The sequence below is a fragment of the Curcuma longa genome, chromosome 15, assembly GCF_044706935.1.
Source record: "Curcuma longa cultivar G26 ecotype Majalengka, Jawa Barat chromosome 15, ITB_CL_G26_1.1, whole genome shotgun sequence".
NCBI classification, from domain to species: domain Eukaryota; kingdom Viridiplantae; phylum Streptophyta; class Magnoliopsida; order Zingiberales; family Zingiberaceae; genus Curcuma; species Curcuma longa.
Window position 1 is genome coordinate 10,960,585 of NC_133875.1, and position 17,137 is coordinate 10,977,721.

Here is a 17,137-nt window from a genome sequence, read left to right on the forward strand (position 1 = left end):
TGCTGCCTTCTAGGCATCTTCTACGAGCGCCACCGCAATGATGGTCGAATCCGTACTACTGGCGATGGAAGAAGATGGACAGCTCCAGCATAGGGTGACGCCAAGAGAGAGAGAGAAGGTGACTTAGCAAAAGCAAGCTCGTGGGCCTTGTACTGTTCCGAAAGCTATCTCTACAAACCTAATCATGGCCCAGAAAGCAAACCCGATCCAAAGCAAACCCGAACAGGGAAGGCCGAGGAGACGGTGTTTCTGTTGGAATCCCTTGCAAAAGAAGAAATGGAAAGCGATCGTGCAGACGCCGTGAGGATTGGTGACGGAGTTGCTGGTCCGTCAGGCAAGAACCAGCAACGGCTCCGTACAGCCAGCTGACCGAAGGCTGTACCTTATCAGAGTCAATAATGAAGTGTGGAGGACCCGGATTCCCAGCGTATCCTCGTGTTAGTGTCAGTCAGGCCAGTGTGTAACGTGGCTAAGTCAGCCATGAGAGCCCTTTTTCTTTTGTCATGTCAAACAGTATGCGAGAGTCCTTTTTCTTTTGTCATGTCAAACAGTATGTCTGAAAAGCACCCAAAGGTGCCCGCCCATGTGCCATACTATTCAACAGGATCCACTTGGATTCCTGGTTTTGTAAAACCAGTGGCGCTCACGGTTTTTAGCCCATAGTTTTGTAAAAGTGACGCTGTCCCATCACTCGTTTGAGTGATTTACTTAAGAAGAAAAACATCTTCGCATGTGACGATAGAGCCCAATGAGCATCCGACATGTGATGATCACCCTTTTCCTTCTCTATTTAAGTCTGCTTATAATAGGTTGCAAGGCAGACGAGTAATACTCGTGCCTTACTTCCCTCTGGTTTATAATAAAAGGGCTTAGTTCGTTGTTCCTCCACTTGTGCTCCCTTCTCCGATTGTTCTTAGCCCTAGGTACTGATTCCATCCTGAGCTGAGAACGAGAAAGCGATCCTATACTACAGAATAATGAGGATCTCAATGAGAAACTTTTTTTTACGTAGAGAGATAAATTTTTATTTATCGCTATACTTTATTGTGAACTTGCATGTATGACATTAGTCATTTTTCATATTTGGATGTTGTACCATAATGCTAATTATGAATTTGTTAGGTTTTTTTTACAATGTGAATTTATGATTAACAATTTTATTTTATTAGTTTAATGTCAAATATGATATGTTTTATTATTATTGTTTTTAATGATTTTTAACTCGTTAAAAGAGTTACTGCCACATTTCCCTTGAGATTAATAATCGAATTTTCACAAAGTTCCCTTGAGATTAATAATCCAATTTTCACAAACTGTTGATTCATTATTGTAATCAAATCACAATTTCGATTATTATTTAAACATAATAAGCAAAATCTCACAATCCGATTATTCATTCATATCAATCATATTAAAATTCATTATTAGTTGATTAGTCGAATGAAACTAGATTATAAAGTTCATATAATCGAATGAACATGAACATGCTACAAACACTACTTGTTTAATTAAATTAAATTATTTTGATTTCATGCCAGATTAATCAAAATACTTATAAATCATTTCAACAATCATAATAAACATGTTAGTTTATATCGTATATAAAAAATAAGCATTAAATTGATTCAATCGAATTCGCAAGTGGCTCTGATACCACTATAAAATTCTAATACGAAAAATAAATACAAAATCAAAGGACTAATCATTATGAGAATATTTATAACACTCATATAACAATCTATAAAAATTCTCATAATAAATCACTCAATACATATTCTTTAATATATAGTTATATATTAACTTATATCTCATATCCACGACTTATAAAAGTAAATCATCAATTAACCATATATTAATATCAAATCATTAATATTGCCATTAGATATTAATATTTAATTAAGAATAATTAAGAATAATATTTTTATATATCTATAATTTTTCATAATCAATTCAAATAATTGATATCCCATAAAATAAAACCTACCACTCTAAAATATTATTATTTTTATAAATTTACACAAATATATAATAAATATAATAAATACAAATATTATCGTTTATTAAAATATGATAAAATTTTTAAATTAATCATCTCATGAATCTTGACTCTTACGACTTACACTGATAGATTACAAATCCTTAGACAATGTGTGATTTGACTATGGAAGACTCAGGATTTTCGAGATTGATTCGTCTTGTACGCACCATTTAAACGTATATTAAAATGATGTGTCAAAACACAATTGACAATATGGATGCTAAGATAGTGTTGATGATGAGGGGACCTACGCACATTAGAGAAAAATGTCATAGCATGCCCAAATTATCCAATCAAACTCTTATGCTTGTACAATGCTTATGAAAGGAAAGTAGGATGAAAATTCAAAGAGAGATTCCGAACCTGTCTAAGATGAATGTACCTGAGTATTTATAGGTGCAAGAGAGACATGGTATCTATAAAAATTGTGCAATCTTCAAAAAAAAAAAAAATACAAAGAATTGATTGAACTAATTCTTCACTTGTTAATCTCGTCTTAATTATTTTTTAGTTATAACAACTTCAATATTATAATTGAATAATTAAATTTCAATCCTAAAGAAAAAAGAAATTAATTTCACTAGGTTGATCTATTTTGGATATATATAAAAAGAAAAAAACCATAGATCTTTAAGAGATCTAGTCTTAGCCATGTTTTGTGTAGCAAACTTCCATCAGGTCAACTACTGGATAAGCTCACCAAAGTCTGTTTAGTTTACCGTCCTAAACACTCGCATATCACAAACTTGATATTATCATACGAAACCAAAAACTGAAATTCTTGAAACTAATGATCTTTAATTCTGAGGAATAACGTAGACAACGATATTTTGAACCACTTTACTACTAGACAAAACCGGACTAGAAGTCCCACCTTTTCTTAACCCGAAACAACAATACTGAGTTACTGATATCATCCTGCGGTACTTGGACCATGAACTGGACTTTCATCTTCATTGGAGCTGCCTTGGCATTGCCATCTTCATCCCCAACCTTCACAGGAATATCCCAATAATAATTATTTTCCAAGTCAACTAATACATTACCACAACTCCATGCGTGAAATAAATTTTAATTTTAGATGAAAAGTTTTGCTTTCCTTGTATGAAAATCCTATCATCACTTACGGTGAGATGTCAATAGAACAAGCACTACTGGATGACGATGGAAGATGACTGTACTTGTATAACCGTCATTCTTGTGACTCTTAACAAATAAATTTTCCATAACTCTAGTTATAATTTACTACTATAAGATGCAGTCTGTAAAGTAAGCAGTCGAAAATTGAAGCCTACCCAAAAAGATGCCCATCCAAGTCGCACCTCTGAGTCATAACCAGCTTTAAACTTCAGATCCTTGCCAACAGTGTGCTTATACACGATGCTCCAATCGTTGGAGTCAAAGTGGTACCAGTAACTGAAAGAAGAAAATATTGATAAAATTTACTTAAATGAATTTTTGCAGTCTTAATTGAAAAGGCAGTCAGCATTAGAAAACGAGGCAAAATAATTAAATCAATGAGGAGTCAAAGTCTCAGCAATTTGGGTACTACTTGAATTCATTTTATAGATTTTGTGCATCCAGATCAACATTACCCCAAACGTATACTACCACACTTTTTAAAACATCTGTAGGCTATTTCCCAATCCTGAAGAAAATCAAGGCATTTTTTTATCATGTATCAATGGCACTTGAGAAAGTTGATGAAACATCAACTTGTCACATATTGTATCTTTCAAGCTCAGGACAATAGTAGGAAAATTCTAGATGATCATCAATTGACGTAGAGTCTAGACAATAAAAGGATCTTGCAGATCATACAACCAGAGTGTTGGGCCCCTATCTGGCTGTGCTGGGCACAACCCAAATCTGACAAGGTCAGGCGACTGCCATCCTCAATTCCAAATCTTACCAAAAAAGGAAAACACAGAAGATTTAAAAAAACTTACAAAAAAGATTTGTCATCGGTGTAGAAGTGGCAATCAGGCTGCATCGCCTGGCCTGACCCAGTCCCTATGTCCTTGGTGCCTAGGTCCGTATATATAATTTTTGATAACTGTACAAAATTTTATCCCACTCAACTTGTATAAATCTTTCTTGGTGTTGGATCTGCTTTACTTTCATGCTTTATAGCCATAAGCTTCCTTCTCAGCTACTGACATGCCTTAATTTCACCCTCTTATTACTAGTGACTTTACTCGTGGACCAACAGTCTGCTAGGGGCTAGGCCGTGCTGGCCCAGCTGGATCTGCAGGTCGGGCCAGGTGGAGGTGGCTCAGCTTGCGGGTTGGGTGGGGCATAGGCCATTCTACGCACGGCCTGCATACCAAGCTTTCCTCATACGATCCCACCTCAAGTTTTCCTTGCATGATTTCTTGCAACTAAAACAATGGATGTCAGCTGCTTTTTTTGTTATCACTTATTGCCGAACACCCTAAGTGGATAGCCAGCTATCCACCTTCGCTTGCAAATGTTGCATAGTTTTCAATGTATGCTCCTTTCTCATAAAGTTGTGTTCAATGATTTAAATGTTGTCATGTCGATTGGCACGGACAGAATTTACCATTTCGCCTGCCAACCAGCACCGACATCATATCAACACTGCATCGCGAAGCCGTCGCTACCTTACGAGGTCACAAAAGGTGCCGCAACTCTGACGCAACCTCTATAAGGGCACAGAGGGTGTCGTGACCCCACAGTGGTCTCCACAAAGGCACGAATATCACAAACCCGCGACGGTCTCCACCGAGGAGTTGAGGGTGTCACAACCTTGCAAAAGCCTCCATTGTGGCACGGAGGGTGTCGCGACCCCGAGGCTGCTTCCATAGGGTCACAGAGCGTGTCGTGGGCACGCGACAACCTCCACAATAACCACAATTTTTTATTTTTTAAACAAGTTTTTTTTCTTATTAATATTTTCCTTCTTAATTTTTTCTCTTTTATCCATTAATTTTTTTCTAATTAACTTTTTCCTCATTCATCATTTTTCCTTCGTCAAAATAATCAGCGAGAAAAAAAAACCTTTTATGGTAAATAGAGGAACAATAAAACCTCTTTAAAGATGATTATCCTATTCCCTTCTTTATCCATCCACGAGATAAACATAGAAGAAAAAATATAAAAAATAAAAAATATATATACTATAATTTCTAATTTTATAAAATATATTACTACTAATGAACTAAATTATTTTATATATAAATTGGATTTAATTTTAATATAATCAAAATAAATCTAAATCAAATATAACTTTAACCTACTTGATGGACTCCCATTAACTTAAATCGATTGTTATTCAATAAGCATCAAACATTTCACTAGATAATATTAAAACTTAAACTCAACATTCAACATTTCAAATATAACTCAATAAGTATATATAGTGATCACATATTAATAAAAATATTTTTAATTAATATATTTTATATTTAAAAAATACCGAAGCTGTATCGATGTGATACGATACCAAAACCATATTATTCCGGTCATAAATTGAAACCCCGACATGGCTCGAAATTTCAAACCTTGATTGTGTTGTCTATGTTGTCTTCCTTGTTGCAACGATCCTTGCATGAGTTCATGTTTCTTGTAGCAATCTCTCATCTTCTGTGCCGACTCTTCCAGACTATCTATTGTTGGAGCTCACAGCAAGGTATTATTTTTGTCTCTCAAGGTCTCATCTACAATACTCATAGCTCTTCTATCAGCCCATCTAGATTATTTCTCCTTTATTTGCAATTTGCACCTCTTTAGTTCTTCATAGAACCATCAACTCTCTGTAGTTTTGTTTGATTACCAATTTGCAAAATGATGCACTCTGAGCAGAATTATCACGTTAACCTTCTTAGTAGTAAGTCTCCCAGTACTAGACACACTATTATGTACCAACTGAGTATAAAGTATCAGCTGTCTGTGGTTTTGCTTGATTTCCAATTTGCAGACATCAATGCAAAATGATGCATTCTGAGCAGAATTATCACGTTAGCCTTCTTCATAGTAAGTCTCCCAGTATTAGACACTATTATATACCAATTGAGTAAAAACACTTTCTTCAATAGCAAACTATTCATCATAGTACACCATCCCAGTCTATTACATTCTCCATTGCTAGTACTGTCTGTTGCATAACAGAATATCCAATGTCGAACACCTGAATTCAGAAGTTTATGTGTATGTATCTGGCAGTATCTCCCTTTTCTCTAGACTTGCAACATCACATCCTACCAATGTTATACTAGTAATGGGGTCATTCGCATCAGTGAAAGCCATTAGTAAGGTCAATCATACTCCATCCCTACCAATTTCTTCCAATCTCTGTGCACCTGCGCCTAATTTTCTTAGAATTTAGCATCTGCAAGGAAACTGACTGCCCACTTAATTGCTCAATAACCTTTATTGCTTGCTTAATTTCCATTCAGGATTCATAAACTAGAAGACATGAGTCAGAAGATTATATTGTGAGAACAAGTGGGTCGACCACATCTACGGTCGACTCCATTTAAGGTATCATCTACTCTTGTCCCTTATAAGCATGTCGCTCCACTCATGTGAAGTTTCTTCAAGCCTTTAAATGCTTAAAACCCTCAGCTCCTCTACCATCCCTTCACGTCTTCGCTTACACTTCACCTCCTCAACTTTACCATTGCTCTTCGCTTACACTTCACCTCCTCAACTTTCCATGCTCCTTGTCATGTGGTGCCTTGATGTTGACAACATCCTTCTATCTGTATGGATCTTGAGCCATCGTACTAACAAAGACCTTGGCACACCAGGTCAATTGGTATACATAGTAGATCCTACGCACCTTGAAAGACATATTTGGTACAACCATCAAAACCCTTACAACATACTATTTTTGTATTATTTATCTAAAGCATGTTTTAAAAATTAATGATTTACAACAATAACTAAAAATTTCAAATTTCAAAAATGGTTTTAAAAAATAATTCTAATCATGTGAAGTCAACCACATGAATAAATATGAATCAAGTCTTATATGGTTGACCCTAAGGGTATTCAAATGGTCAAAAAGTGAATTTAGCACACAAAACAAGTTAGGTCTAAGCGCACTAATTATGTATTATTCATGTCTTAGCTATGGTATTAATTTTTGCTTCTAACTATTAGCTAAAATAACTTTTTCTTTCTTGAACCCCTTGTAGCATAAAACGTTTTTTCTAAAATCCTTTGACTGCCTATTAACATGCTCAATGATTGTGATCTAATGGTAAATTTTTCTAATGTTAATTACAGAGATTCAACTTGTTTTTTCAATAAATCATATTATAATTCTAGTTCTTTAATCCTTTATCACAAGGTACAATAAGCTACAATATCATTCTAATTCTAGTTTTTCAATCTTGAATCCTAACATAGAAACTTCTTTTTCAACATTTTGTTTTTCTTTTCACATCTATCAAGTGATCTATTCAAGGAATTTACTAAATTAATTAACTCAGCTTCATAGGAGGAAGAGTTCACTTATCGTGTCAATTATCTGCTCCCCCTTAATCTGATGTCTCCTGGCCTTCTTCGAATGAGAATGATAAGCCAACATCAAACACCATGAATACTCTGTTTATTGTGTAGGTGGTTCTTTCTTCATCTTCGAATAAGGATGGTACTTCAACAAATTGTTGGGAGTGGCAATAAAGTTCTGTTGTTAATTTTAATACCCAGCAATAAGCTTCATTTACCCCAAGTGACCTTCAAGTTCCTCTTTGGATGCTTTTCTCTATCCTTCTTATTATGCCTTAAGTATTCCTTTAAGTCATTCTTTTTCATTCAGTTTATTATTCAATATACTTCTTATCTTACCATATCCTTCACCGCCGTTGTCCTCTATAGTGAATTCCTTGGAAGCTAAAAATGATGATCTCCCCTTTCTTTTCTTTTCTTTGTGGATTAAAGCTAAGTTATGATATGCGCATTTGGATCCCCGAAAATAATTGATCTAAAGTACTTGCACTTAAATCTCTAGCAATGTAGTAGCGGTTGACGATCGAGCTCCAATAGTCTTCAGTAAGACATTTAGGGCAGTCTGAATGAGATCCCTATTGGATATCTATTAACCAATACTAGTTAATTCATGAACAATATGTGGCATAGATGCTGGATTTGTCCTCCTTTTGGCATGATGAAAGAATTCAATTTCATGTGCGAGAGGTCTTTTCATGCCAGCTTTGCCTCTGATAATCCATCATGCATAGCTATCACTTTCCCACAACTCTTTAGAGATCATGTATTTTCTAATTTTGTTCATGTCATACTTGGATAGTGTTTGAAATGCAGATAAGGCTACATACAATAGACCTAATACTGACCTCAAAACCCCACAGTGGTGGGAGCTTCATGCACCAAATTACCCATGCTTGGATAGTGCTTGTTCCACATGTCGACCACCACCTCCTTTTGTTTCATTGTTAGTTAACCAGGAAGAGGTAACAAATTGTTATTTCTATCAAATTGAAAATCCACTCTTTTTCTATACTTATTGTCCTGTCGATGAAAGTGTAAAAAGGTTATCTTTCTCTTCTTGAACTTCTCTAGCATCTTATTACTCGAAAAGTTGTTAAACTTTTTTTCACAACGTCCCAGTACTAATACCACTTGTTGGATCATGTTGCTAGTGGTAGAGTGAAGAGGTAGAGGGGAGTGAATATCACTTTCTGTGATGATAGTGTTCTACAAGATAAAATATATAACAAAAATAATAACAAACACAAAAGAGAGAATATAAATAGAGTATGCAGATGGTTTAATGTGGTTTGGCAACCTCTCAAATCTATGATCTGTTAGTTGAATCACTCCTCAGAACCTCTATCCTTTCTCCTTCTCAGTACCACCAAAGGTGGAGAAATCTCTTATAGATTAAGAAATAAGATTTACAAGAGAAGAAAAAAAATTCAAAGATGCTCTTTCATGGGGCATAGAAAGCATCATTTTCACTTTATAGTTAGTTTCGCAACCCCTCGAGTTTTCCGAATCCTATCGTTATGCTTATGTGGCGACTATCAGTCAACTATTCGTTAACTACCAATTGATAAATCCCCTTGCATGTCATGGTTCAACATTCCCTTTTGAAAACCTAAAAAAGATTGCTCAAGATGACTATCAAATTATCCAATCAAGTGAACACACCAATATGGATGTTGAATCCAACAATAACATTTCTAGATGACAAATGAATTTTGATCATCATTTCAATCCACGACTCAAATTATCAAATCAATTGCAACTTAAACGCTTTTGATCACTCAAAGACTAGCCTTTCGTCGACTAGAACTATCTAGTAGATTAGAAGACTAGCTTAGTATATTGCATACTAATGTCTTGTCAAGCAGCCCACTTTAGTGCACTTATGTGCTTCATTAAATCCTCTAAGATCTAAGACATGAATCCTCAACAAAATATGACTTACAAACACTCCTAAGTATAAATAGGGATGGTTGAGGTGGGTTTTCCCATCCCCACCCCATATAAAGAAGTGGATGAGGTGGGAGAAGGAAATACTTCCCATCCCCGTATCACTTCTCAAGCAAGATGGCGCAACAAATATAAAGCAACTATATATTTTCCGAAGACAGGAGGAAGGCAAAAAAAAAAATCCTAACTCATACTCAACCAACTGTGTATATATATATGGGTTTTTTTTAAATTTAACCCTAGCCCGTTTATGTTTCAAGGCAGGACAACCTCAATACCAAGTAAAGGCAAATTTTAACAAGGTCCGAGCAAATTGTCATGCCTAAGTCTCAATGCTTTAAAAGATAGGCTTTAGATAACCAAATATCAAACTAATGTAAAAGAATATGAAAACCTAATTTTATTACAAGGAATAAGCCCCTATTTATATACGAACATAGAGACCTATTCTAGGAGAATTATTCTAGAAACCCTAAATATTCTAACACTCCCCCTCAAGCTGGAGAATATAAATCATATGTACCCAGCTTGTTACATATGTAGTCAATTCGAGGACCTCTCAGTGACTTGGTGAATATATCTGCTAGTTGATCATGTGAGTTAACAAAACTAGTAGATATTTCACCAGATATGACTTTCTCTCTGATAAAGTGACAGTCGACTTCAATATGCTTTGTCCTTTCATGAAAAACTGGATTCGAGGCAATATGCATGGCGGCTTGATTGTCACATATAAGTGACATTTGTGTAACCTCTCCAAATCTTAACTCTTGAAGCAACTGTTTGAGCCATATAAGCTCTTGACTGGCTATGGCCATAGCTCGATATTCTGCCTCTGCACTGGATCTTGCCACAACATTCTGCTTTTTGCTTTTCCAAGAAATAAGGTTATCTCCAACAAATATACAAAAACCAGAAGTAGATTTCCTATCAATGGGAGAACCTGCCCAATCTGCATCAGAATACCCTACGACTCGAGTATGTCCTTTGTCTTCGTACAAAAGACCTTTTCCTGGAGCGCCTTTGATATATCGAATAATGCGAGTCACAACATCCCAATGTTCCTTGCATGGAGAGTTGAGAAACTGACTTACTACACTTACTGCAAATGAGATATCCGGACGAGTAACAGTAAGGTAGCTTAGTCTCCCTACTAATCGCCTGTATCGTTCAGGATCTGAAAGAGGCTCCCCCTGATTTGGCATGAGCTTAATATTAGGATCCATGGGGGTGTCAACTGTCTTTGAATTTAACATGTCTGTTTCTTCTAGAATATCCATTGCATATTTCCTTTGAGATATGATAATCCCATCTTTGGATTGTGCCACTTCTATCCCCAAAAAATATTTGAGTTTGCCGAGATCTTTTGTCTGGAAATGTTTGAAAAGATGCTGTTTCACCTGTGAAATCCCAAGATGATCACTCCCTGTGATAACAATATCATCGACATAAACTACCAAGTAGATGCAACCAGTAGATGAGTGACGATAAAAGACAGAATGGTCAGCCTCACTCCGAGTCATGCCAAATTGTTGAATTACAGTACTAAATCTACCGAACCATGCTCTGGGAGACTGCTTGAGGCCATATAAAGATTTTCGCAGGCGACATACAAGACCAGAAGACTCCCCCTGAGCAACAAAACACGGAGGTTGCTCCATGTAGACTTCCTCGAGCAGGTCACCATGTAAGAAAGCATTTTTGATGTCCAACTGATAAAGAGGCCAATGTCGAATTGCAGCAATGGACAGAAATAAGCGCACAGAGGACAGCTTGGCAACAGGAGAAAAAGTGTCCCCATAATCTAATCCGAAGATCTGAGTATAACCTTTAGCAACGAGGCGAGCCTTAAGCCGGTCAACTTTTCCGTCCGGACCAACCTTCACCGTATATACCCATCGACAACCAACAACTGACTTCCCTGGTGGTAGAGGAACGAGGTCCCAAGTCCCACTGCTCTGTAAGGCACACATTTCATCGAGCATAGCCTGTTTCCATCCTGGATGGGCAAAGGCATCACCTGCAGTCTTCGGAAGAGAAACAGACGACAAGGAGGAAAGACAAGCAAAATAGGAAGGAGAAACACGATGATAACTCAAAGAAACATAATGAGGAGAAGGATTACGAGTGGAACGCATACCTTTCCGAAGTGCAATGGGAATATCAGTCTCAGGAGATGAGACCGGAGGACGAGGTGAAAGACTTGGCTCCAAAGATGTGTCCATGGCAGTGTCAGTGGTGGTCGGCGGCAAAGCAGGACGAGGACGACGCTGATAAACCTGCAATGGAGGAGATGTCCTCGGAGGCGACAGAGACTCCTCCGGAGGATAAAAGATAGCCATTGGTGCAGGCGTAGAAGGAGAAAACTCAGACGGAGATCCGTTAGGCCCAAAAAATGGAACCGAATCAAAGAACGTGACATCAGCAGAGATGAAGTACCGACGGAGAGTAGGAGAATAACACTTGTACCCTTTCTGAGACCGTGGGTACCCAAGGAAGACACACTTATGAGACCGGGGAGAGAGTTTGTCAATGCCAGGATCGAGAGCATGAGTAAAACATATAGAACCAAAGACCCTAGGTGGTAAAGGATGAAGAGACTGATGAGGATAAAGAATATGATGAGGTATTTGACCTTGTAGAGTGGAGGAAGGCATGCGATTGATGAGATAACACGCAGTAAGTACAGCGTCACCCCAAAACTGAAGAGGAACATGAGAATGGAGAAGAAGAGTCCGGGTGGTCTCAAGAAGATGGCGATTCTTGCGTTCAGCAACTCCATTTTGTTGAGGGGTATGAGGACAAGATGTCCGATGCAATACACCATGAGATGCCAAGAAGGTTTGAAATGAAGTAGATAGATACTCACGTGCATTATCACTCTGTAAGGTTCGAAGAGAAATACCAAATTGAGTTTTGATTTCATAGAAGAAAGATTGAAAAAGAGAAAACAACTCCGAACGATCCTTCATCAGATATAACCAAGTACAACGAGAAAAATCATCTATAAAGGTAACAAAGTATCGTGACCCCAATGTAGAAGAAACACGACTTGGACCCCAAACATCGGAATGAACCAAAGAAAAAGGTGACGTAGCCCGACTCACAGTGCGAGGAGAAAAAGAACTACGAATATGCTTTCCTAATTGACATGATTCACAAGATAAAGAATCTAAGTGAGAAAGACCAGGATGTAATTGTTTCAACTTATCAAGACCTGGATGTCCCAACTGAGCATGAATAAGAAGGGGAGATGCTGCCGCCGAACCAACAAGAGAGGATTGTTGAAGCCGATATAGGCCATGAGACTCATATCCGAAGCCAATCATCCTCCCCGTACTCCGATCCTGTAAGGAAACAGAAGATTTTGTAAACGAGATGACACAATCAAGAGACTGAGTAAGCTGACTAATTGATAATAAATTAAAGGGAGCACCGGGAACATAAAGAACATTATGAATAGAAAGAGATGGAGAAGGATGAACAGTACCGACACCCTGAGACTGAATTTGAGAACCATTTGCCATGGTGACAAAGGGTAAATAACCAGAAGTAGAGAGAGAAGAAAAAAGTAATCTATTACCAGTGATATGATCGGTGGCCCCGGAATCAAGAACCCAAGAACTCGAAGAGCGAGATATGCCAGCAAAGGAATTACCAGTGAGTGCAACGGCAACAGGGGAATCAGAAGCTTTTCGATCCTCATACCATTTCAGAAAGTCGTCATAGGAAGGCGGTGGGGTCAGATCGGGTGGTTCTTTGCCACCTTTACGAGGTGACATGATCAATCTTCTTTCCATCAGCACCTGCTTTTGGAAAGGTGCTGCTGCTGCTAATGTCCTGCTGCTGCTGGAGAATAGACAGGACGGCTGCCGACAGCTGTAACTTGGAAGACAGCAATAATGTTGCTGCTGTTGGCCTGCTGGAAAAAAGGGCAGCAAGGAGGCGGGGTGGTGTACGTGGTGTGGACTTTGGACTTGGTATTGGCTACAATCCAGAGACTACAAATGCAGCAACACCTTCTCACCCTGTTCTTCTCAGCAACAGGTTTATTCTAGAAAGGCGGCCTGTTTGCTGTTACAGGTTTCCTCCCACGTGAACCTGTAACAGGTCCAGCAAACAGAATGGAAGAGGCGACCTGTTTGCTGTTTGGGTTTCCTCCCACGTGAACCTGTAACAGGTCCAGCAAACAGAATAAAGAGGAGGTCGCACTGCTGAGTCTGCGAGTCTGCCTGCTTCTGGAAGAACGGGAAGAGGAGAAGGAAAAATTGCTATTGCTGTGTTGCTGGAAAAGCAGAAGGTAGGTGCTGAGGATGTCGCACCAGTAGGGTTCCTTTCCTTAATCGCCAAAGACGTTGAGGCTGTTGCGACCAGTTCCCTCTCGCACCAGTAGAAGACGCTGGCGTTGCTGAGAAGAACTGCTGCTATTGAGAAGAGAAGAAGGCAGATGCTGGTTCGAATCCGGCAGGTCGGACCAATCTTCGTGAGAGAAGCGCTGCGGCTTCTTCTTCCGTCCGCCGTGAGAGAAGATCTTGCGATCGCGAGCTGTCCGCCGCGAGAGAAGAGAGGAGACGCGGGAGAGGAAGGCTCACGCGAGGAACGAGCGCGATTCACGCTTCGGAGAGGAAGCTTCGAATCGCGGAGCTTGCCAACAGCGAGGGCGCGATTCAAAGGAGGCCGCACGAAGGAAGATCGGCGGCGGCGGCGAACAGAGAGGAGAAGGAAGAGGGGATGACGGCTAGGGTTCGGCGGATATACCTAAACCTAGCTCTGATACCATGTAAAAGAATATGAAAACCTAATTTTATTACAAGGAATAAGCCCCTATTTATATACGAACATAGAGACCTATTCTAGGAGAATTATTCTAGAAACCCTAAATATTCTAACACAAAAATAAATACAAACAAAATCAATACAAACCCTTATAGTTTCAGTGAGTCACTCCAAAAAATTTCTCTATAATTTTTGCTTGGATGCCTCCCGAAGGTAAAGAAATTCTCTTACAATCTGAACTTACTAAGATAGATAAGATTCAAGATGAGATAACAATTACAACCTTACAAAATGATTACAGGATGGAGAGCTCTTTTTTAATTTGATATTGCTTAGCTTTCTTTCTCATTTAATTGGTCAAGAACACTAAGTGTTTGCTATAGAAATTTCCTTTTGAGAGCCTTCTTATTGTTATATTTGAAAGATGTTCCAAGGCAATAATCTTAGATATTGTATTATTTATTAAATAAATAAAATCACTATTTAAGTATCCATTCTCCATGTATTTGATTTTGATTTTAAACTCAATTACTGATGTACACAATATAATGCATAGCATGAGAGAAATTGTGATTAGATTACAATTAGTAGATATCTCTACATGTGCAATTATATACATATTGAAATATTCCCTAGTTGATGAATTGATGAGATTGGACATTGTCAATTCTGTGAGACTAGCATATATTAGATCCTTAGTTTTGCCAAGCTGTCGATCCTCACTAACTGGAAACATTGGGATGCTGAGAGTTAATATGTAGATGTTGGTTAAGGATAACTAGTTCATTGGGAGTAACCTGCTATGAGATTTCATATGATTTTATGAATGTCTATGCAGATCTCATTGCAGCTCAAGTGCAAGTTTCTTCCGACTTAAGGTATTCAAGTCATCTTGGTTATACAGACTTGTACTTTGACATTTTAAGCAAGCGTCTTGATAAGTGGCTTTGGGACAGGATAAATTAGAATTATATCGCAATGTTTTGATCCTTTTCTATATCATAAATTAGGTTTCTAGTTTATTTCGTTAATTTGGATTTATTTGAGGTCTTCATCTTATTTTTTATTAATTTAAGGTAATTAACGGTTATTAATTTGTTGTATTTGATTTTGCGGAAAATTAAGATAAGGATAATAATTTGTAGATAATTGCAATAAAACCCAATTATAAAGATTTAAAATCAGACCAAGAAAACCAATTCAAAAATCCCACGAAAAAGTCCAATTTAGAAAAAACCGGACCAGTTCACGGTTCGGTTCAAACCCGATCCAATTCAAGTCTAGTTTAAAAGTCGCATCCGATTCATGAGAAAAGGAGGCTTGGCCAAAGATTAGGTTTTCTTTCCCAAAAATCGCGAGCACTTTTCCTTCTCGCTCGCAATTTCCACAAACTGAGCTCCCTTCTTCACGATTCCCTTCCCCACCATCTCCTTCCCTTTCCTGATCGACATCAGTGCAACGGTGGGCGTCCACGACGGTCGATGAGTGCCAACGCACCCACAGGAGATCTCGCCAATGCGGTTTGCGAACGCGAGAGCCTACTTTACCCCCTCTAATCGTATATCGATCACCGTGAGTGGTCCAGCTCCGACAATTGGTAGTCGGCGGTATCCCGCCCAGTAGGGATTCCCTCTGTGAGTAGTTTGCTCCAGCGAGTTCCTTATCCCTTCACATCCACCGTTGCTTCGAGCAAGGTCTGACATCGCCGACGTGGTTGCCAACGCAGGGGAAAGCTCTATTCAGTTCCAACCATCCTTTAGCCACTGAAGAAGCAAGGTAAGGGTTTCCGTTTCCTTTTTTTGATTCTTTGTCTATGGTTTACAACAGGGGGTTAGGGCAAAGGAAGGCAATCGGCTTTTGTCTTCTCCAATCAAATCCCGCCGGATTTGACCAGCTCCGACGAGGTTCTTCATCCCTATTGGCGCGATTCAACTGACAGTGATGTCGTGTTCTCCATTCTGTGTCAAACCGGGAAAATCAACTTCTTAACCCTAACTCTTAATTTTTGGTTGTTCATTGTTTGGATCAGATGAACAAAATCCTCCCCCCCCCCCTTTTTATTCAATTGTGTTTCTATTGTTTGTGTGATTCAGATTGAGGTTGAATGGTTGTTAAACTTGAATTGATAAGAGAATTTGTTTCATGTTATGATTGTTTGAAATTGAATGGAACCATGGATTGTGTGGTTCATTGAACTATGGTAATTGAATTTTCTGTTTTATGTGTTGAATCTGTGATAATGAAGTGGATTATTGTTTGATTTGAATCTAGAAGATGTGGTGTTGAATTAGGGTTGTTTAACTTGTATTGTTGAATGTGTGGTAATGGAGCATGATGTTCTAGTATAAAATGTGGTTGAATGGAACATAGTTATTTGTTTAGAATGTTGAATTGAACATCTTGTATTGTATTTTGAATAAGTGTTGATAATTGAACCACTTCATGTTAATTGATTTGAAAATGAATTGGAACTGTGATGTTTGAAGTTGTGGTTAATGGAACATGTTCTTGCTTGTTTTGAAGTTAATAGGAATGGAATTGAATTGTATTAATTGCATGTGGATTTGAATTAAGAGAATTGGATATTTAGATAACTTAAATTTAGTTGTACATGGTTAGTGGAATAAATTATAAATTTGTGAAATTTGTTATACTTTAATGTAATTGTGTGAATTAGGGATGAGATTGTAAATTTGAATATTGTGTGCATGAATTTATAATTAGGATGTAAGATGTGTATTACGTTGTGAATTATATATAATTGATATTCATTAGTAATTTTGTACAGCTAAATGCTTATATGCTATATTTATTATTGAATTGTAATGTTAAATTGTTAATAAAGGGATTTTGTGAATAATTAGGATGAATTCGTTAAGTAAGGTCTCAACAATGAAA

General features: G+C 37.8%; 1 protein-coding gene across 1 annotated transcript in view; it reads right to left on the minus strand.

The window, feature by feature from the left end:
• Positions 1-2,762: 2,762 nt before the first annotated feature.
• The window catches only part of LOC141846573 (outer envelope pore protein 37, chloroplastic), a 35,833-nt gene continuing 21,458 nt past the window's right edge, over positions 2,763-17,137 (minus strand). Inside the window, exons 5-6 of the mRNA XM_074734609.1 lie at positions 3,334-3,454; positions 2,763-3,031 (exon numbers count right to left, since the gene is read on the minus strand). Coding sequence (XP_074590710.1) covers positions 2,900-3,031; positions 3,334-3,454 — 253 coding nt within the window. The 3' untranslated portion in view covers positions 2,763-2,899. The remainder of the gene's footprint in view (positions 3,032-3,333; positions 3,455-17,137) is intronic.